General features: G+C 56.4%; 1 protein-coding gene across 1 annotated transcript; it reads right to left on the bottom strand.

Annotated features, from left to right (window-relative positions):
• Positions 1-410: 410 nt before the first annotated feature.
• On the bottom strand, positions 411-9,219 carry LOC116955440 (tumor necrosis factor-like). The gene is made up of 5 exons (XM_032976518.2): positions 8,191-9,219; positions 5,924-5,969; positions 4,180-4,257; positions 2,591-2,748; positions 411-2,329 (listed from the first exon to the last, which is right to left on the bottom strand). Exons 1-5 carry the CDS (start codon positions 8,413-8,415, stop codon positions 1,955-1,957), a joined length of 882 nt encoding a protein of 293 aa, XP_032832409.2. The 5' UTR covers positions 8,416-9,219; the 3' UTR covers positions 411-1,954.
• Between the last annotated feature and the right edge of the window lie 755 nt (positions 9,220-9,974).

Raw genomic sequence — 9,974 nt, 5'->3', positions numbered from 1 at the left:
TCTCTCTCTCTCTCTCTCATCATCATCACGGTGGCTGTGACATGTTAACTACCTCGCCTGGTCTACAGGAGGTCGCTGCTGTATATATTTATTGGTGTTTTCAGTGTCTCTCGCCCCGTTTAATCCCCCCCCCCCCCCCCCCTCCAGCGTTATCGGATTTTTCTTTTTACATTTTCACGGAGGTTTGTGTGGAAGGGGAGAGAGAGGGGGAGAGACCGAGCGTCCCCTGCGCCAAATGCGGCACAAGGTGTGGTAGAAGCCTGATGGCCCGGAGTGTGAGCCATGTTGGGATGTACGTTCTATGGGCCCGTGTGTCGCAGGTTGCGTCCAGGGATGGGCAGGGCCCGTGGCTGTGTTTTTTTTTAGTTTCTGCTTTGAATATTTTTTTCTTTTTGGTAAACAGAAAAAAAAGAGACACAGGATCTGGGGCGGTTTTTTTTTCCCTGCGGTTTTTGTTTTGTTTTAATTCGCCAACCTTTAACTTAACGCGTGACTCGCCATTGAATAATTAACATTTTAACTTTGTATAAAATATCACCGACGACGACGACGATCACAACAATAGCTGCCGTAGGGTTTGTCCACGACGCGTCATGGACAAACGGTATATCTACAAACCGTGCGCGTTCACAAGTCTCTCCTGATAAAAAAATAATAATAATTGTCTACAATGTGCAGTGTGTATCGGGAGAATACAAATAAATGACTCTTAAATAACGGAACACCATTGGACGTCCCACCTCAACAGTAATCCAATTGTCCGAGCGCCCGCTTAAGTTCCACGGCATTGACGCCCGGCTTAGGACAAAGTTAAAATTCACATTCGAGAGAACGCGCCTCCTGCTCCTAATGCCACTGTGGTGGTGGTGGTGGTGGTGGCGGTGGTTGGAACGGTCATCAGCACGCCGGAAGGTCACCGGTTCGACTCCGTCTCCCGGTGCGGCAGTGGAAGCATGGGAGGGGGTGGACGGTGAGTTTCTTAAATCCACCTCCTCCCCACTCCGCACGCTGCCTCGCCGGATTAGTATCAGAGTGCGCTAACCATCGCGCCACCACTCCCACCCGATGGAGGTGCGGCAGCGCCAATAAATATTTCGTATTTACAAAAAATTAAACATCCACGCACGGTCTCATGGAGAAGCGCGTAGCAAGTGCGTAGCAAGCGGTTCATCAAGTCTTAACCCCGGCAGAGCTGTGCGGTAAAAAACTGCGGTGAAGTCCAAAGACGAGGCCGGCACCAGACGCCGGTACTGAACCAATTCCTCGGCACCACCTGAAAACAGATGTCACATCCCGGACCGTACCCTATCCCCCATCCCCCGGGTAAAACCGGAACGGGTGGCGGCTGGACAAGTCTCAACTTCTCGTTTTCACTTTTGCTCGATGAGTTCCCATAAAAAAAAAAAAAACAGTAAAAAAAAGTAAGAACATTTCATGTTGCCCATTCTTATGGGCACAGTCCATCACGAATGCGCATTGATCACACGATGAAGTAGGCTCTCTGAAACAACAGCCGCAGCAGCAGCCGCAGCAGTCGCAGCAGCAGCAGCATCAGCAGCCTCAGCAGCAGCAGCAGCAGCCTCAGCAGCCGCAGCAGCAGCCTCAGGAGCCGCAACAGCAGCAGCAGCAGCACCTCGTGACCAGACACGACGGCCTCCGTCTGGGCACCTTCCTGAATAATTATAATAATAATAATAATAAACCCATCGGCATTCCGCTCCCCCGCTCCGACCTTCACCGCCATCACCCCCCGTCCACCACGTCCCACAACCACCACCGATGTGGGACGTGGGAATTCCCACCACGAGGCACGGCGGAGCCAAGCCCCTGGCTGGCTGCTGAGTCACACAAGTCCCGCCGGCCCCCCCCCCCCCCCCCACTCCACCACACCGCCGTGGGTGTCCGGTCCGGTCCGGGGGGCGGGCGTCGACTGGGAACCGTCGGCCAAAACCCCTCAGAGCATGAAGAGCCCAAAGTATGTCTTGTCGGCCCCGTCGCTCACCAGGCTGAGGTCGGACACGGACACGTACAGCTGGTCGCCCGCCTCCAGCTTGAACACGCCGCCCTGGTAGCTGGAGCCGAACCACGGCCGCCCCGGCGATTGGCGGTGCGGGTGGTGTGGGGGCCGACGCGTCGGGGGGTGCTGCCCGCCGACGCCGACGCCGACGCCGACGCCGACGCCGCCGCCGCCGCCTCCGCCGCAGCGTGACTTGACGGCCTCCATGAGCGTGAACGGCACGTCGTAGCTGAGCGCCTTGCGGTTCACCGTGTGCACCAGCACGTGGTCCCCGCCGGAGCCCTCGCCGCAGTCGCCGCTCTGGAAGTAGACCTGGCGGGGGCGGGGGCGGGGGCGGGGGGCAGGGGGTGAGCGGCGAGTCGGAGAGGCGTGGCGGTGCGGGCCCGGCGCTTGCCGCGGTGGATTTGCGGGGCGTCGATTTCTGTTTGCCGGTCGGGCCGGTTATGGGGAAGGAGCCGTAACTCCGATGGCGCCGCGGCTCGCGTCACGAAGCGCCCCCCCCCCCGCCCCCCCCCGCCCCCCCCAGCCGCCCCCCCCCCACCACCCCGGCCCAGGGCCCCTGCCTGCGCTCACCTGCGAGTAAATGAAGTAGTGTCCCTCCTTGTTGATGCGCACGTTGCCGTTGTACAGGATGAGGCCGTTCCGCAGGAAGGAAACCCCGGACAAGGCGACGGACTCCCAGCTCACGTCGCCGGCCCCCGCGGGCGAGGGCGCCCCCGAAGAGGCGCGCACTGCGTGGGGACGGTGAGGAGGAGCGGCGCGGGGTCAGCGCACAGCGGCGATGATGCTGCTGCTGCTGCTGCGAGCGTGGCGCGTCACCCGCTCGCTCGCTCAGAACACGCACCCGACCACTCAGCCGCTCGAGCACACGTTCACCCGCTCACTCACACACACGTTCACCCGCTCACTCACTCACACGTTCACCCGCTCACTCACTCAGACGTTCACCCACTCACTCACACACACGTTCACCCGCTCACTCACTCACACGTTCACCCGCTCACTCACTCACACGTTCACCCGCTCACTCACTCACACATTCACCCGCTCACTCGCTCACCCACTCACATACACGTTCACCCGCTCACTCACTCACACACACGTTCACCCGCTCACTCACTCACACGTTCACCCGCTCACTCACTCACACGTTCACCCGCTCACTCACTCAGACGTTCACCCGCTCACTCACTCACTCACACGTTCACCCGCTCACTCACTCACACGTTCACCCGCTCACTCACTCACACGTTCACCCGCTCACTCACTCACACGTTCACCCGCTCACTCACTCACACGTTCACCCACTCACTCGCTCACCCACTCACGTACACGTTCACCCGCTCACTCACACACACGTTCACCCGCTCACTCACTCACACGTTCACCCGCTCACTCGCTCACACACACATTCACCCGCTCACTCGCTCACCCACTCACGTACACGTTCACCCGCTCACTCACTCACTCACACACACATTCACCCGCTCACTCGCTCACCCACTCACGTACACGTTCACCCGCTCACTCACTCACACACACGTTCACCCGCTCACTCACTCGCACACACGTTCACCCACTCACTCACCCACTCACTTACACGTTCACCCACTCACTCACACACACGTTCACCCGCTCACTCACTCACCCACTCACACACACGTTCACCCGCTCACTCACACACACACACGTTCACCCGCTCACTCACTCACCCACTCACACACACGTTTACCCGCTCACTCACTCACCCACTCAAACACACGTTCACCCGCTCACTCACTGACCCACACACACACACGTTCACCCGCTCACTCACTCACCCACTGACACACACGTTCACCCACTCACTCGCTCACCCACTCAAACACACGTTCACCCGCTCACTCACTGACCCACTCACACACACGTTCACCCGCTCACTCACACACACGTTCACCCACTCACCCGCTCGCACGGTCACATACACGTTCACTCGCGCACTCACTCACTCCCATACACGTTCACTCGCTCCCTCACTCACCCACTCACTCACACACACGTTCACCCACTCACTCACACGCCCACTCACTCACCCACACACACACACACGCTCACCCACTCACCCACTCACCCGCTCACCCACTCACGTGAATGTGGGCGTGCCGTGGTGGTGTGGCCAGTACCTGTGAGGTGTGCCGAAGGCTTGTCCAACTGCGAGTCGTTCTCAGTCATCCGTCTTTCGTACGGTCCCACCTGGAAACCTGGAGCGGAGAATCGGGCGCACGCTTAATACCGGACACGACGCGGAGTTTTGCGTTGTGTATCCCCAGTGGCATCTACATCTGTAGAACGTGAAGAACCAGTGGAATCTACATCTGTAGAACGTGAAGATCCAGTGGAATCTACATCTGTAGAACGTGAAGATCCAGTGGCATCTACATCTGTAGAACGTGAAGAACCATTGGCATCTACATCTACAGAACATGAAGAACCAGTGGCATCTACATCTGCAGAACGTGAACAACCATTGGCATCTACATCTACAGAACATGAAGAACCAGTGGCATCTAGATCTGTAGAACGTGAAGAACCAGTGGCATTTACATCTACACAACGTGAAGAACCAGTGGCATCTAGATCTGTAGAACGTGAAGAACCAGTGGCATCTACATCTACAGAACGTGAAGAACCAGTGGCATCTACATCTACAGAACGTGAAGAACCAGTGGCATCTACATCTACAGAACGTGAAGAACCAGTGGCATCTACATCTGCAGAACGTGAAGAACCAGTGGCATCTACATCTGTAGAACGTGAAGAACCAGTGGCATCTACATCTGCAGAACGTGAAGAACCAGTGGCATCTACATCTGTAGAACGTGAAGAACCAGTGGAATCTACATCTACAGAACGTGATGAACCAGTGGCATCTACATCTACAGAACGTGAAGAACCAGTGGAATCAACGTGTACAGGAGACTTTAGAACTTTTAAAGCCATTCCCCGTGTTTAGTGCACATGCCGTACAACACGTTTTGAATTGACAGAGGTAAAGTTGGACTTCGGAACAAATCGACTTACGAACCTAACTCGTAAGTAGAGGCGTCCGTGTATGTAATTATTTGTTTAACGTGGAGGACAAACACGTGAAGGTGGTGGTGGGGGTGTAGGAAGTGGTGGGGGGCACCAGTTTACAGGGGGGGGGGTAGTGTCGGAAATGAGGGCGTTGAGGATTTCGGTGAGGGTTTCGGTGAGGGTTTAGGTGAAGGTTTCGGTGAGGATTTCGGTGAGGGTTTCGGTGAGGGTTTCGGTGAGGGTTTCGGTGAGGGTTTCGGTGAGGGTTTCGGTGAGGATTTCGGTGAGGGTTTAGGTGAGGGTTTAGGTGAGGGTTTCGGTGAGGATTTCGGTGAGGGTTTCGGTGAGGATTTCGGTGAGGGTTTCGGTGAGGGTTTCGGTGAGGGTTTCGGTGAGGGTTTCGGTGAGGGTTTCGGTGAGGGTTTCGGTGAGGGTTTCGGTGAGGGTTTTGGTGAGGGTTTCGGTGAGGATTTCGGTGAGGGTTTCGGTGAGGGTTTTTATTGAGGGTTTCGGTGAGGGTTTCGGTGAGGGTTTCGGTGAGGGTTTCGGTGAGGGTTTCGGTGAGGGTTTCGGTGAGGGTTTCGGTGAGGGTTTCAGTGAGGATTTCGGTGAGGAATTTTGGTGAGGATTTTGGTGAGGGTTTCGGTGAGGGTTTCGGTGAGGGTTTCGGTGAGGGTTTCGGTGAGGGTTTCAGTGAGGATTTCGGTGAGGAATTTTGGTGAGGATTTTGGTGAGGGTTTTGGTGAGGGTTTCGGTAAAGGTTTCGGTGAGGGTTTCGGTGAGGATTTCGGTGAGGGTTTTGGTGAGGATTTCGGTGAGGGTTTCGGTGAAGGGTTTCGGCGAGGAGCTCACCTTGCAGCTCGGTGATCATCGCGCCGCGGATGACCTCCGGCAGCATCTGCAACAGAGAGGGCCGAGCGGCAAGGTCAGCAATGCGGCCACTTCCACTCACGCATCGCCGTCATCGCCGTCATCCACACACCGCCCATCACGGCGATCATCATTCATCATCAGCATCGCCACCATCATCATCATCATCCATCATCACGACCATAACCATCAACTGCACAGACAACAACGATAACGGCAACACTCCAACAACAACAACACGTACAGACAGAACAATGTAATGGGCGACGTTTCGGGGCAATGGTCCTCCTCCATGGCACAAGTGGGCACGCGTGCATTGAGGGTCGTCGCGCGAAACGTCGCCCGTTATGCATTTATTCGTTTCCTCTCCGGGCCACAGACACACACACGTGTGTAGTGTCGATTGTTAAGTGATGACGTCATGTCGGCTGTCCGCACTCCACGGGGGCATTTGTGAATGAGTCTTAGGCGGGCCATGTGACCCATCCGAGTGTTTTATGAATGGAACTCTGCAGGCGATTTCTAAATGGCCCACTTCGCGCGACTCCTCCGGCTCTCAATTAATTGATCAATTCCCCCACCCCCCACACCCCTACCGATATATTTATTTGATAAGTAACCCACCCGGTAAATGTGCGAATGGATGACCCGATACATATTTTGTAGCGCCCCGAAATCATTTGGTGTGGCCCTGCCAAGGCAACCGCAGGCGGGACTCGAAATTCAATAAATCTAGGTAGAGCAAACCTGGAAAAGCAGTTGCGAGTAGCAGCAACATCGTCAATACCGGCTAACATCATCACCACAAGCCTCACCAAAGAGAAGCAGTTCCAGCCCCATCGCATTAGGGGGGCGAGTTAATGAAACGTTTGACCAAATATAAACGGGCTAATTTTTAAGTTGATAATTTTGTATGGCCCGCGAATGATGTTACATAAATATCCAAATGGCCCTGGCCAGAAAAAAAGGTTCCCCACCCCTGGTTTTGAATTATTGTTGCATTGGAGGATCTGCGTGGTGACGTCATCACGTCTCTACCCAGCCACCGGCCATGTGCCCCTCGCGGACGCCAAGGGCAGCGCTGGCTCCAGCAGCAACCTCGCTCGGCTCGAGGACCGCGTTCAACTCTTGACCCGAGAGGGGACAAAACTCAACTCGGGAGAGGAGGCCGAGAGAAGGGAAGTGAAGCAGAGAGGGAGACAGACGGCATTGCAGCGACACGGAGACTCGCACAGAGACTCGGAGACCTCGCACAGAGACTCACACACAGAGACTCGCACAGAGACTCGCACAGAGACTCGCACAGAGACTCTAACAGAGACTCGCACAGAGACTCGCACAGAGACTCGCACAGAGACCCTCGCAGAGACACGCGCAGAGACTCACACACAGAGACTCGCACAGAGACTCACGCAGAGACTCGAACAGAGACTCACACACAGAGACTCGCACAGAGACTCGGAGACTCGCACAGAGACTCGCACAGAGACTCGCACAGAGACTCGAACAGAGACTCGCACAGAGACTCGCACAGAGACACAGAAACTCGCACAGAGACTCGCACAGAGACTCAGAGACACAGAGAATCAGAGACTCAAACAGTGACTCGCATAGAGACCCATAGCCTCACAGAGACACCCACCGACTCACAGACCCACACAGAGTTCTCGTCTCAAATAAGAGACCCACGGACTCATACAGGCAGGCTCACAGGGACCCACAGACTCACAAAGAACCCGGACTTGCACAGAAACCCACGGACACCCGTGTAGACTATTGTGGGTAGGAGGCATTATCGCGATTCTAGAAGCACTGGCACCCGATAGGGCTGCTCGTTGCCGACTCCTCGGTCGTGGCTACAAACCCGGCGACCCGGGTTCGCCAACACCACCCCGTGACGATTATTTGAACCGGTCCTGCTGGATCCCTTGGCGAGGTCGACTCAGAGGAGTTGCCTGGCGCGGTGTACGCAGTGAACATCGCCACTCGGGAGACAAAGGCGGTCGTGCGTGGGTGCCGGCCACCCACCCGCTCGTGTGCAACAGTGCCGGTAGCCTTCAGAGGTGCTGCTGCTGCTGCTGCTCGCTAATAGCACTTGCCCCGACAGACAGTCTGTTTAAAAGTCTATACGGGGTGGTGGTGTGGTGTGTGGGGGGGGGGGGGGTCTGTCTTTTTTTTAGTGCTGATTGTTGCCGGCCGCTCGGCGCCCCGAGGCTCCCACTTATTTCGTTTCGGTCACGGCCACCCACCTGCTTGAGATTGGTGAGGTCCTGGCGGGCCTGGTAGAGCGCGAACACGATGGCAGCCGTGGTCCCCATCACCAGCAGCACGGCTAGGGTCGTGATGAGACCCCTGCAGAGAGCGTTACTCTTGCCCGAGGTGCCCTTGCCACGGGATTCTGGGCATCCCAGGTCGCCGGCGGGGACATCAACCGTGAAGCCCCTCTCGCTCAGGAAGCTGTCGCGACTCGACATCGTTTCCTCCTCCTCCTCCTCCGAGTGTCCCCTCTGTAGCCACGTGGTTGTTGTTCGCCGTGCGGGTTCACGGTCCCAGCGGCCGGCCGGGGGCTCGATGCAGCAACGCCGCAGGCGGAGCGAAAGTCACCGGGACAGACGCGAAGCGCTCTAAAGGGGCCGGCTCGGTTGTTCTGCTGTGCTGTGCTGCTGTTGTTGTGCTGCTGTTGTTGCTGTTGCTGTGCTGCTGTTGTTGTTGTTGTTGTTCGCACAGCAGCACTGGGTTCTGGGTCCGGAATGAGCCCGTGCGAATTATCGTTTCAAAAAGACTCGCAGACGCTTCGGCCGATTCGCTACGGGAGGGGGAAATAAACCTCACGACAACAAACAGCATGGGGGCACTCCGAGTGAGCAAGGGTACGCTCTTCTAAACCCGAGAGCGATCTCCGTGTGTGTGTCTCTCTAACTCTCTAACTCCCTCGGTTTTCGCCGAACTCTTTGACTCGGCTTGAGCAACAACGCGAATGCTCCTTTATAAGACGCCCAGCCCACTCAAGTGCGGACAGCCCCACCACGAGCTCACGTAAATTGCCCTCTGCCCGTCCGGAATTTCCATTCAGGAAGCGAAACCAGCCCTGCGGGTTACAGCGAAGCTGGTCAGGGAGGTTAGGAAATCCCCCTCCTACCACCACCCCAGCACCCCTCCTACCACCACCCCACCTCTCGTGGGTTATGAGAGACGGGAGAGGAGGCAGTGGGAGGCATACACAAGAGGCGGTGGGTTCCAATGTAAAGGCGTAGGTTTGAGTTCGGCAGAATTGTCGACCGCAGATTTTTGTGGCGAGTGAGCCAATGTGTTTCCGCTGCTGCCCGCCCACACTCGCCCCGCCTGCTTATGAAGCGGCGTTTCGCTCGGATGTCTTCCGACTGCGCGCAGGAACAGGTTATGGAAATTCGAGAGACGCAGACGCGGGTGTAAGGCGGCCGGGGTGTTGTGTTGGAAAGTTCAACGGGACATTGAGTAAGTAAAGACTAAAGTTCCCCCCCTGGCCCAGAATAGCCTTGCATGGGCTGTTGGGGCAAGTGCTGTTAGCGAGTAGCGGCGTCTGTGAAGGCCGGAACTGCACACGAGGGGATGGGTGGCCGGCACCACGCCCCGACCGCCTTTGTATCCCCAGTGGCGATGTTTACTACACACCGCAGCACGTACTCATTTGAGGCTGAGTCGACCTAGGGGAGACCCAAGACCGCGTCAAATATTCATCACTGGTGTTGACCTTGAACGAGAATGGGACCGTAGTGGCACAGCACATGAGGAAGAGGAGGGGGGGGGGCGGAGGGGGAGCACACACAGCCGCCTTTGTCTCCCCATCGGTGATATTTTATACACGCCTCACCGGGTGCTCGTTTCTTACATCTGAGTCCACCTAGGGGATTCACAGCACCGGCTCAGATATTGGCCAACTACTGTTGGCCGTGAGCGGTAATCGACTGGACATCTGCCAATAAAGAACTTTATAGCTCATCTGATTCTTCCGGTATAAATAAATCTGATTAAAAAAAATACTCTGAAACTCTGC

The sequence above is a fragment of the Petromyzon marinus genome, chromosome 59 (assembly GCF_048934315.1).
Source record: "Petromyzon marinus isolate PM22_M1 ecotype Great Lakes invasive population chromosome 59, UKy_Petmar_22M1.pri1.0, whole genome shotgun sequence".
NCBI classification, from domain to species: Eukaryota; Metazoa; Chordata; class Hyperoartia; order Petromyzontiformes; family Petromyzontidae; genus Petromyzon; species Petromyzon marinus.
The sequence above is the reverse complement of the archived record's forward strand: the minus strand, read 5'-3'. Positions and strand labels throughout refer to the sequence as shown.